At 39.2% G+C, this 13033-nt stretch overlaps 1 protein-coding gene across 1 annotated transcript in view; it reads left to right on the top strand.

Annotated features, from left to right (window-relative positions):
- ETFA (electron transfer flavoprotein subunit alpha) overlaps positions 1-13033 on the top strand; it is a 102234-nt gene that overhangs the window by 19643 nt on the left and 69558 nt on the right. The window contains exons 4-8 of the mRNA XM_003901237.3: positions 71-153; positions 4305-4404; positions 5776-5886; positions 6512-6613; positions 8339-8407. Coding sequence (XP_003901286.1) covers positions 71-153; positions 4305-4404; positions 5776-5886; positions 6512-6613; positions 8339-8407 — 465 coding nt within the window. The remainder of the gene's footprint in view (positions 1-70; positions 154-4304; positions 4405-5775; positions 5887-6511; positions 6614-8338; positions 8408-13033) is intronic.

Below are 13033 nucleotides of genomic sequence, written 5' to 3' on the forward strand. Positions count from 1 at the left end.
AAATTATGCTTGAATATATGATTATGAAAGTATTCCAAAATATTTTTTATCAAATGTGTTTAATTCTCAGAGGAACTGACACCATTGATTTTGGCAACTCAGAAGCAGTTCAATTACACACACATCTGTGCTGGAGCATCTGCCTTCGGAAAGGTGAGAAGGTTGAGAATGTGGAATCTGATATCACTGCTTGAAGGGGTTAGATTTCATTGTGCTGAAAGTATGCAACAGACTGTTTATATAGCCAATCTGGATTTATCTGAATTGATGTGGTAGTTTTGCTAAAATGTATTCTTTCAAGATTTTGTCATAATTTTCTGTTAAAAAACTACCATTTCCAGGTTTTCAAATTAAGTTGTGGAGAAAACTCTAATTAGGCTATTATTTTAAAATTTTCTGCGTTTAAAAGTAATGACGAATTTTGCTTGCATGTGAGAGAGAGCGAGCGAGCAAACGAACAAGAGTCATTTGTATTAGTAGCCCGTTTTAAGAGATGGTTTATTTGGGTGGCTGATGGATATCTCGAAAAGCCAAATTTTATCTACATGGGGAATTTGGAAAGGGCTGTGTAGTGGTTGAAGACATCCTTAAGGTAAAGAAAGCCGTAATCTGATCATGTGCATTGTGATGTGTCTGAAGAATGAATGTGTTACCAGATGGGTAGCGGTCTACATAAAGTTAAAAATGGAGTGGAAGAGTGTAATGGGAGCCTAAGACAAGGAATGTGTCGTGGATTTTTCTTGCTCTCTGTGGCCGTGAGTGTTATCTTAGCTCTCTTTTCTTTTATTCCATTCTTAATAAGGTGTCATTTTTAGTCTTTATTTTTACTTTTTTTTTTTTTTTTTGAGATGGTGTCTTACTTTTGTCGCCCAGGCTGGAGTGCAGCAGCATGATCTCAGCTCACTGCAACCTCCACCTCCTGGATTCAAGCCATTCTCCTGCCTCAGCCTCCTGTGTAGCTGGGATTATGGGTGTGTGCCACCATACTTGGCGAATTTTTGTATGTTTAGTAGAGACGGGGTTTCGCCGTGTTGAACAGGCTGGTCTTGAACTCCTGACCTCACATGATCTGCCTGCCTCAGCCTCGCTCTGTTGCCCAGACTGGAGTGCAGTGGCACGATTGTAGCTCAACATACCCTCCAGCTTGTGGGCTCAAACGATCCTCCTATCCTAGCCTTCTGAGTGGCTAGGACTACAGGTACATGCCACCATGCCCAACTAATTTTTAAATTTTTTGTATAAATGTAGTCTCCCTATGTTGTTTGGGCTGGTGTTAAACTCCTGGCCTCAAGTCATCCTCTTATTTCAGCCTCCCAAAGTGCTAGGATTATAGACATGAGCCCCTGTGCTTAGCCTATTTTTACTTTTAAAAATTGTGAAATAAGTTATACACGAATACATCCTTATTAGGAAGAATGCATGTAGTACAGCAGTGTGCAGAGCAAGGTGTCAAAGTTCTGCTTTCTTATTCCCAACTCACCCTCCCCTCTTTAGGAGTATAGCTGTTAACAATTGTACATTCTTTTAGGCCTCCTTCTGTGGATTTTTAAATTACAGTACATGTACAGCTATATATTTTTTACTTCTAAAATGGAATAATATGGCATGAATTGTTTTGTGACTAGTAGCTTTTACTTAAGAGTATGACTTGGGCAGGGTGCGGTGGCCAACGCCTGTAATCCCAGCACTTTGGGAGGATCGTCTGAGCCCAGGAGTTCTAGACCAACCTGGGCAATACAGTGAGACCTCATCTCTACAAAAAAAAAAAAGAAAAAGAAATAAATATTAGCTGAGTATGGTGGTGCACGCCTGTAGTCCCAGCTGCTTGGGAGGCTGAGGTGGGAGGATTGCTTGAGCCCAGAAGGTTGAGGCTACAATAAGCTGAGATCACACTGCTGCACTCTAGCCTGTGCTCCAGGGTGACAGAGCAACACCATCTCAAGAAAAAAAAAAAAAAAGAGTATGACTTTGGCTCATAATGTTTCTCTCTTTTTTATGGCTGCATAAGATTCCATATTTAGCTAAGGACAGTTAACTTGTTTCCAGTTTTTTGCATTTATATACTTTGCTGCAAGAAAACATGCTCATGCGTGTATCTGTGTACACATCGGCTGGAATTTATTTACATTAGAGTTCTAGAAGTGAAATCACTGAGTCAAATGCTATGCGGTTTAAAAAATTTGATACCTATTGCTTAATTACCAACACTTGGTAGTATACATTTTAACATTTTTCCCCCAGTCTGATGGGTGAAAAAATCTTTGTGGACCATTCTGTCTCTGAGAGTTGTGATTGTGTATATTGGATGATTTAAATAATTTCATGAGCCTTGAGTTTCTTTCTATGATGACAGTTCACCTAACAGATTGTTAGACCATGAAAGGGTGTTTGTCATTAGCTAGATTTTAGTACTCTGGCCATGATTGCTATGTTGTGACAGATGGGAGTTTTGAGAATAAGGGTCATATAATAGTAGCTGGTCGTGCGGCCTGTAAATGGGTTTTGAATGAGAAATGTCTATCAGAAGAAGCCAAACAATTTGCTGTATGATAGTCCTTCACCAGCTGTGGTTTTGAGATAACACACTTTTATACTTGTCTACTAGAATTTTAAAATGTCATTTTGTATGCACAAAAAGAACTCAATTATTGCTTCTGCTTCCCAGAAACCATGCAGGCAGCCTGTTGGATGGGATATATTTTTAATAGGATAGATATTTGTGTACCATCCACCCTCAGGACATTTAGATGGAAGACCAGATTCAGGAAAACATACTTTTTAAGTACTATGGTAAAATTTCTTGAAGATATGTTAAGACAAGGGATAATGAAAATACAAAAGACATTAAATTTTGAGCAATTTAGAAATTTCTAAAACTTTAAAAAGAGGCAAAGTCTGCATAACATAAAAATTGTAAGATAATCTGTTCAGCCAAGTAACTATTCCAGTAATAATTCCTGAACAGTTAAAGAAGATGGTTCAGGAGGAGGGTTACTTACTGAAGCTAACTTTAAATACTGACAAATCTGGTTTTTAAACTAGATTAAGTAAGTGCTTCAGGATGGGCATGATGGCTCATGCCTGTAATCCCAGCACTTTGGGAGGCCAAGGCAGGAGGATCGGTTGAGGCCAGGAATTCGAGACCAGCCTGGACAACAAAGCAAGACGCCGTCTCTACAGGAAAAAACAAAACATAAATAAAAGAAAATGAGCTGGGTGCGGTAGCATGTGCCTGTAGTCCCAGCTACTCAGGAGGCCGAGGCAGAATAATCTCTCGAGCCCAGGAGTTCAAGGTTATAGTGAGCTATGATCACACCACTGCAACTTCAGCCTGGGTGACAAAATGAGACCCTGTTTCCAAAAAAAAAAAGAAAAGAAGAAGTAACTGGGACTTGGGGAACTGTGACTTGGGTTCCTGCTACTAAGGACAAAGTTAGCACATGCATCTATTTCAGTACAAGCACAAGAACACACCTTTAATTTATTTTTGTTGCTTTTTAAATACGTACTACACAGACTGTTCTTCAGGTTAGTGTTATTTTTCTTTTTTTTTTTTTTCTTTTGAAGCAGAGTCTCTGTCACCCAGGCTGGAGTGCAGTGGTACAGTATCAGCTCACTGCAACCTCCGTCTCCCAGGTTCAAGCAATTCTCATTCTCATGCCTCAGTCTCCTGAGTGGCTGGGACTACAGGCATACACCACCATCCCCAGCTAATTTTTTGTATTTTTAGTAGAGATGGTGTTTCACCATGTTGGCCACATTGGTCTCAAACTCAGCCTCCCAAAGTGCTGGGGTTACAGGCATCAGCCACTGTACCTGGCCTTATTCTTTTTTTGTGCAATATCAATTTAAACAAAAGGTAAAATGTCTGCTTTGAATGTTTTTATATACGTTAAGTTAATATGTACGAGCATAATCTTTTTCAGTATTTGAGAATTTTACCACCCTTCTAAATTTGTTCTATCTTTTCTTATCTAAATTCAATAGTCCACAACTGTCACACTTGGTAATTGATGTTTATTATAGTAAATTTCATATGTCATAATTCAATATGTTGCATTAAGGTGGCTTAATACTGTGAAACTCATATGACTCTTAATGTAGTTAGAGTAATGGTAGGTACTCAATCTCAAAGCCTATTTAAAAAGCTGTGCTTGAAGTTGTATATCCAAAGGTGCACATGAAATATAAAATATTTGAATTAAAATTTCTACAGAATATGCATTTAGAATATGTCATTACTGATCATATATAGTCATCCATCACTGTGTATGTGTGTAACTCACTGCTTATTTTGCTTTTAGAACCTTTTGCCCAGAGTAGCAGCCAAACTTGAGGTTGCCCCAATTTCTGACATCATTGCAATCAAGTCACCTGACACATTTGTGAGAACTATTTATGCAGGTAAGTACTCAAGGAAGATAATTAATCGACATGTTAAATTTTAGTGAAAAGCATAAATTAATCTTGAAGGTAAATTTTAAATCAAGCCATACAATTGCTTTAAGTGGACCATCTTAAAGGTTTCTGAGGAAAATTTTAGTCTAGAATTGCTGGTGGCCCTTGACATGGCATTCTCTTTGATGGATCTCAAGCACAGCGATTTCCTGCCAGTTTATTGAGTTTGTAGAGTGGTATTTTCCTAGTGGTTAATAAAAATTAGATTCACTATTTAATATATTTTGTGAGTGGTACCTGGAAAAGCAAAACTTAAAAAAAATAGTATTCTCAATCTTTGCTTCTTCTACTTCATTTCCATCAGCATTAAGAAATTCATTTTAGCCAGCTGCAGTGGCTCGTGCCTATAATCCCAGCACTTTGGCAGGCTGAGGTGGGAGGATTACTTGAACTCAGGAGTTCGAGGCTATCCTGGGCAACATAATAAGACCCCATCTCAAAAAATAAATAAATAAATAAATAATTAGCTAGGCATGGTGGCATGTGCCTGTAGTCATAGATACTTGGGAGGCTGAGGTGGGAGGATTGCTTGAGCCAGAAGGTCAGGGCCATAGTGAGTTGTGATCATGCCACAGCACTCCAGCCTGGGCAACAGAGCAAGACCCTGTCTCAAGAAAAAAAGAAAATAAATTCATTTCAGTGTCTCTTCAGTCGATTGATCTTTTGCTTAGCAAACTGGTCTCTAGTGGGATTGGAGAAGGCAGTGAACTCCTCGTTTTTTTTCTGATTAAAGTTGTGTATTTCACTATAAATGGCTAATTCTCAGATTAGACTTTTCATCTTCCATAATGTTTGTGGGAAAACATTTTGTCATGGTTTGGGTTACTGTTAATGTGATAGCTAATCCAGAGTGTCTCAAATCCTCTTAAAATCTTGGCGCATCCATACCTGTTCTTTATGACCTGTTGTGTTTTCAAGATATTCCTCCTTCAGCATGCATAGTAGCTACATTCTTATTAAGTTGTTGCAGCTCATAGTTTTGAGTTACTGATTGTATTGTTTTTGGAGAAGGAAGCTTTGTTCATATTCCTTTTAGGGGTGTAGCGTACCTTCTTAGTGTGGATGCCTGTTCCAGTTTCTTCCTTCTAGGCATGGTAGTACCTGTCCTGTTTTTAAAGACATCCAGGGTTATACAAATGTCTACTGATATGTTTCTTCACTGTTATGGTCCACTTTTTCCTATACTTAATAGAGTTAGAAGACAACTGGTCAAGAGTTATTTCTTGCCTTGTCTATGAAGTAAATTCCAAGCATCAAAGGAATGCTCGTTTTGTTGCCTTTTGTTGTTGCTTTTAAAAAATAGATTGTGTGTTTCAGGAAATGCTCTATGTACAGTGAAGTGTGATGAGAAAGTGAAAGTGTTTTCTGTCCGTGGAACATCTTTTGAAGCTGCAGCAACAAGTGGCGGTACTGCCAGTTCAGAAAAGGGTGAGTGTTCATTTGGAGTTTTTTGGTTTTTCTTATTTTTTTAATTCATAGACTGTATTATAATGAGAGATTACCTCTGCTTACATTTCTAATGCATAGTATTTGAAAGTTCAATTTAAATGATATTCCCAAGCTTATATAAAAATAATAAATATATATAACTTGCATCTTTTTTCACATTATCTTTGGTACTAGGATAGTTGCTTTGGTAGATCAAGGGAGTGGGAGACAGGATCTATTAAGATTAAGCTTTTTTACTCTTGTCGCTGTTTCCTATTATATTTGGGTGATTCAATGTAACAGAAGAATGTAACAGTAAACATGTGGAGGGTGTTACACTTTAACATATATAGTGTCTCATTTGGACCTCATAGAAAGAAAGTTATTCCATATTCAGACTCAGAGAATTAAATGATTTCTCAAGTCATACAACTAATGTGGCAAAGGCTGGAATTTAGTCTCCTTAAGTCTTTCCATTATCGGAGAGAATTAATTAGGAGCACCAAAAATTCACATTAATTAAATTTCATGGAATTATATACTTGTGTGTTTCTCTTGAAAATAATTATTGTTATAGAACTTGAAATCATAGTCGTCGTTTTATTATATGTGTTAATGTATGCAGCATCAAGTACTTCACCAGTGGAAATATCAGAGTGGCTTGACCAGAAATTAACAAAAAGTGATCGACCAGAGCTAACAGGTGCCAAAGTGGTGGTATCTGGTGGTAAGTGAAATATTAATCTTAAAAGATGTAAACTTAAAATACTTTGATTTTTTTTTTTTTTTAGTATTTATTTTAGAGGTACACAAATCTTTTTCAAATATAAGAAGTTGGGAAGTTTTGGGTATTATTCCCATTTAACCAATTAGGAAAATGAAATTATGAGCATAATACACAGTTTGGGGTTTCTGTTGCACACCTAGTCACTGGCACCAGGGGGAGCATGGTGTAAATCTCATCTCCATAGCTTTGCCACTTGGTACCGTCTTACTGATGCACTTCCATGTATTCTGCAGAGTATGGTTGGCTTCTGAATTATAGATAGAACTGGCTGGAATTTCAGGGCCATCTTGTGTGTAATTCCTACCCTTCTTTCCACTTGGAAAGATTTCCAGAGTTATCCATGTCTTTGTGTATAACTCTTTGAAAGTTTCTTAACATTTAATATCAAAACTGTTAATACTGCATAAGACATGCTTATTTTTGTACATCATGCTCCTTGTCTTTAAGAACAATGATTTTTTTTATGGCCCACTGACTAACTTTTTGAAAAAATAAGGACTGCTATGCTTTTTAAATCCTTGCAAATTAAACATCCAACAAAATAAGCTTTCAGACAGCCTTCTGTTGCAAGTGGCATTGAGAAAAAATCATTTAATATTTTGAAGTGATATATCTGACTTGTTTTTTCTTTTCTTTTTTTCTTTTTGAGATGGAGTTTTGCTCTTGTTGCCTAGGCTGGAGTGCAATGGCACAATTTCAGCTCACTGCCACCTCCTGGGTTCAAGCGATTCTCCTGCCTCACCCTCCCAGGTAGCTGGGATTACAGGCATGCGCCACTACGCCTGGCACGGTGACTCACACCTGTAATCTCAGCACTTTCAGAGGCCGAGGTGGGTGGATCACCTGAGGTCAGGAGTTGGAGACCAGCCCGGCCAACATAGTGAAACCCCGTCTGTACTAAAAATACAAAAAATTAGCTGGGCATGGTGGTGGATGCCTGTAGTCCCAGCTACTTGGGAGGGTGAGGCAAGAGAATTGTTTGAACCTGGGAGGCTGAGATTGCAGTGAGCCGAGATCGTGCCATTGTATTCCAGCCTGGGCAACAAGAGTGAAACTTCGTCTAAATAATAATAATAATAATAATTATTATTATTATTATTTTGTATTTTATACAACAAAAAGCACCAGGCCCTGACTTGTTTATTCACTTATCTATTCAATAAATGTATATTGGTTATCTGTTCTATGACAAGCTTATTGCCAAGTGCTGGAGAAACAGATGAAAAGGCAGAATGCTCTTCCTCTCGAGGAGTTTAAAGTCCTTGAGATGACTCCCATTCAAATAATAACTTTATGCAGTCATTCAGAGAAATTTATTGAGCATCTATTATATGTAGAGTTTTGCTAAATATTGAGATATGGCAGTGACCAAGATAGATATAGATCCTGAAATTAAAGAGTTTTTATTCTAGTGGGAAAAAAACTCATATTAATTACATAATTAGTTAACTAGTTAATTATAGTATGTTGAATGCTTTATAGAAGTATAGGAGTGTGATAGGAGAGGTCAGAAAAGGTTTTATAGAGGAGGTGACATGCTTAATATGGCAGTTACATAATATGAAAATTTACTCCAGTATATAAAATAGCAAAATTATTCTAGAATGAATTTGATGTTTGCCTAATTTTTTTGTTTTTTTTTTTTTTTTCATCTTTTTAAATGAGGTCGAGGCTTGAAGAGTGGCGAGAACTTTAAGTTGTTGTATGACTTAGCAGATCAACTACATGCTGCAGGTAAAGTTATTTTCCTTAGTAGAAAGATATTCCCTCTTTGTTGGAATATTTTTTCTTCATTATTTCCTTTTTGTGTAAGTCTTTCAACCCTACGAATTATTTTACTTTCTGGATTTTTCAGTTTTTCTCTTTGAACCAGTTTTTCTTAAGCCTCCAAGCAAATGGCATATAGCATTCAGTGAGGAGAAGGCCTCCTAGTATCCCTTACATTTGCCTGATCTTAGTAGGTTTTTTCCTTCACTTTAAAAATAATGAAATGGGCCAGGCACAGTAATGCTCATCTGTAATCCTAGCACTTTAGGAGGCTGAGGCAGGGGGATTGCTTGAACCCAGGAATTTGAGACCAGCCCTAGCAATGTAGTGAGACCCCATCTCTACAAAATTTAAAAGTTAGCCAGGCATATTGGTGTGTGCTTGTAGTCCCAAGTACTTGGGAGGCTAAGGTGGAAGGATTGCTTGAGCTTGAGAGGTGGAGGCAGCAGTGCACTGTGGTTGTGCCACTGCATTCCAGCCTGGGCAACAGAGTGAGGTCCTGTCTCAAAAATAATAATAAAAGACAAAATAATGAAATATTAGTTTCAGTGCCTACTTCAGATTCAGGAACACCCTGGTTTTTCATCTTTTTTTGGTGGTCTTAATATAAATCTTATACAAATAGAAATACATTTGAAGTTTTTAAGTTCATAGTTAAAAATTTAAAACTGTAGTTAACCATTTATAGGTAAGGTAGAACCTATTGCTAAAAGTGCATTGATGAGAAGAGAGTGATGTTTTTTGAAAAACCAAAAAAATTTAAGCCAGGTGTGGTAGCATGTGTCTGTAATCCCAGATACTTGGGAGGCTAAGTTATGAGGATTGCTTGAGCCTAAGAGTTTGAGACCAGCCTAGGCAACATAATTGAGACCCTGTTTCGAAAAAAAATCTTTTTAAAGACATTTGATTATTTTTGAATTATACAATCACTACAATGAATATATATTAAAATGTCCCAATTCTATCATCTCACCCTCCTTTTAAGAGTTTTACATATAACTTTCCAGGGTTTTCCTGTAACTTTCTGTGGTTTTCCTGTGCATTTCTATTACATAACATGTGTACCCATAGAAACAGTAATAGTTTTGTCAGAATAAAGGCATTATATAGACACTGTATAATCAGATGGTAGTATTTCAGGGTTTATTTTCATTCATTCTTTCTTTGAACAAGTATTAAGTGTCTGCCGTATTCCAGGTACTATTTTAGGTGCTATTAGTTTATTTTGGCTACAGTAATAAGTTACTACAAACTTGGTAGCTTAAAGCAACAAAGTTTTTCTCTCACAGCTTTGGAGGCCAGAGGTGTGTTGAAGTGTTAGCAGGGGCCATACTCCCTCTGGGGGCTCTAGGAGATAATCTGTTATTTTCCTCTTCCAGCTTCTGATGGATACTCTGATATTCCTGGGCTTGTGGCCACATCACTACAACTTCTACCTCTGTCTTCATATCATCTTCTCTGTGCGACTGCATTCAGTCTCCTTCTGTGTCCCTCTTATAAGGATACATGCCGGGCACAGTGTCTCATGCCTGTAATCCCAGCACTTTGGGAGGCCAAGGTGGGCGGATCACCTGAGGTCCAGAGTTCGAGATTAGCCTGGCCAACATGGTGAAACCCCGTCTGTACCAAAAATATAAAAATTAGTTTGGTGTGGCGGCGCACACCTGTAATCCCAGCTACTTGTGAGGCTGAGGCAGGAGAATTCCTTGAACCCAGAAGGCAGAGGTTGCAGTGAGCTGAGATTGTGCCACTGTACTCCAGCCTGGGTAACAGAGCGGGACTCCGTCTCAAAAACAAAAAAGATACGTGTAATGGCATTTAGGGCCCATGTAGATAATCCAGGATAAACTCCCTCTCAAGATCCTTAGCTTTATATCATATCTGCTGCCACGTAGGTAATATTCACAGGTTCTGGGGATTAGGACATGAATATATCTTTGGAGGGGCCATTTTCTTGCCTACTACAGACACTAACACAATAAATTAGTAAATAATATAATATGGGCCAGGTGTGGTGGCTTACTCCTGTAGTCACCTGAGGTCAGGAGTTTGAGACCAGCATGGCCAACATGGAGAAACCCCGTCTCTACTAAAAGATACAAAAATTAGCTGGGCATGGTGGTGCGTGCCTATAGTCCCAGCTACTTGGGAGACTAAGGCAGGAGAAACGCTTGAACCTGGGAGGCAGAGGTTGCAGTGAGCAGAAATCACGTCACTGCACCCCAGCCTGGGCAACAGGGCGAGACTCTGTCTCAAAAAAAAAACAAAAACAAAAGAGAGTCGTAAGTGTTAGGGAGACTAATAGAATGGGTAATGGGGGTGAGAATTGGAGGGCAAGATTGAAGTTTAAAATAAGGTAGCCAGATTTGGCCTTAATGAGAAAGAGACATTTGGCTGGGTGTGGTGGCTCATGCCTGGAATCCCAGCAGTTTGGGAGGCCAAGATGGGTGGATCAGTTGAGACCAGGAGTTCAAGACCAATCTGGCCCACATGTTGAAACCCCACCTCTACTAAATACAAAAATTAGCTGGGTGTGGTGGCACACACCTGTAGTCCTGGCTACTCAGGTGGCTGAGGTGGGAGGATCACTTGAACTGTGAGGTGGAGGTTGCAGTGAGCTAAGATTGTGCCACTGCACTCCGGCCTGGGTGACAGAGACACTCTAAAAAAAAAAAAAAAGGAGACACCTGAACAAAGGTTTGAAGGAGGTGAGGAAGCGACCCATGAGGAGATCTAGGGGAGAGTGCTCCAGACCAGAGCAACCAGTAAAGTGCAGAGAACCTGTCTAAGGCAGGAACACATCTGGCCTATTTGACGAATAGGAAGAAGGCCAGTGTTGGAATGGAAAGTGCAAAAGAGAAAGTAGTAAGAGATAAAACTGGGAGGCAACACGAGACAGATCACACAGGGCCTTATAGGACATTGTAAAGAGATTACTTTTCTCTGAATGAAATGGGGAGCCATTTCAAGGTTTGAGCAGAAGAATGACATGATCTAACACATTTTTAAAGGATCACTTTGGCTGCAGTTTTAAGAATAAGCTGTAGGGGGTAAGTACAGTAATGGGGAGATCATTTAGCAGGCTATATCAGTCATGTAGGTGAGAGATACTCATGGTTTGGACCAGGGTAGCTGCAGTCGATGTGGGGAGAAATTGTCAGTTTTGAGATATATATTTGAAGGTAGAGACAAAGGATTTCCCGACAGATTGGATGTGGATTATGAGAGAAAGTATTTGTCCTGGTGAGTGGTAGGGTGGAGTTACAGTTAGCTGAGATAAGGAATATCTCGAGTGAAGCAGTTTCCAGGGAGAGATCAGGAGTTCAGTTTTGGGCATGTTAATTTTTGCGATGTCTAATAACAGACACTGAGTAGACAAGTCAATTAAGCAGTTGGTATAGGAGTGTGGAGTTCTATGGAGAAGTTTGGGCTAGATACACATATTTGGGAATTAGTTCATTTGGATGATACTGAAAGCCATGAGACTGGATGAAATTACCAAGGGAGGGAGTATAGATAAAAAAGAGGTCCCAGGCTAGGTGCAGTGGTGTGAGCCTGTAGTCCCCACTACTCAGGAGGCTAAGGCAGGAGGATCTCTTGAGCCCAGGAGTTTGAGGCTGTATTGTGTTATGACTGTGCCTGTGAATAGCTACTGCATTACAGCCTGGGCAACAGAATGAGACTTTGTCTCTTAAGCAGAAAAAAAAAAAAAAAGGTCTCAGGACTGAGCCATAAACACTGTATGATTAAGAGCTAAGAGAGAAAAGGAGAAAGAAGACCAAAAAGGAGTAGTAAGTTAGTCTAGACAACCAGGGCAGAGGCTATGTTTTGAAACCCATGTGGAGTGTTTCATTGAGGAGGAAAAAATTGATCAACTATGACACACACTTCTAACAGGTCAAGGACGGTAAAGACTGAAGAGTGACTATTGGATTGAACCACTTAGACATCACTGGCTACTTTAAGCAGTTTCAGTGGAGTGATGGAAGCAAAAGTCTCATTAGAGTGGGTTTAAAAGAATAGTCCTGCCAGGCAGTGAATTGTACCTGTAATCCCAATACTTTGGGAGGCCAAAGTGGGAGGATTGCTTAAGCCTAGGAGTTTAGACCAGCCTGGGCAACATGGCAAAACTCCGTCTCTACAAACAATATCAAAATTAGCCAGGCATGGTGGTATGCACCTGTGGTCCCAGCTGCTTGGGAGGCTGAAGCAGGAGAAATCACTTAAGCCCAGGAGGTTAAGGCTGCAGCGAGCTGTGATTGTGCCACTGCACTCCAGCCTGGGTGACAGAACAAGACCCTGTCTAAGAAAAGAAAATAAAAAATAAAAGGCTAGTCATAGGTAGTGGTTACATGGTTGTGTTCTCTGTATGATAATGCTCTGGAGCAGCATGTTTGTCTTTTTCTGTATGTAGGTTATATTTTAATGAAAAGGTTTTTAGAGATAGAGTGGGAGGCCTAGAGTTGGAGACAGTGAATACAGATAACTTTTTTGAGGGATTTTGCTATATAGGGAAGCAGGGAAATGGATGGTAGCTAGAAGAGGAGTCTGGCCAACAGAGGAACTTCATAAAGCTGGGACAGGTAATAACAT

The sequence above is a fragment of the Papio anubis genome, chromosome 7, assembly GCF_008728515.1.
Source record: "Papio anubis isolate 15944 chromosome 7, Panubis1.0, whole genome shotgun sequence".
Taxonomy (NCBI): Eukaryota; Metazoa; Chordata; class Mammalia; order Primates; family Cercopithecidae; genus Papio; species Papio anubis.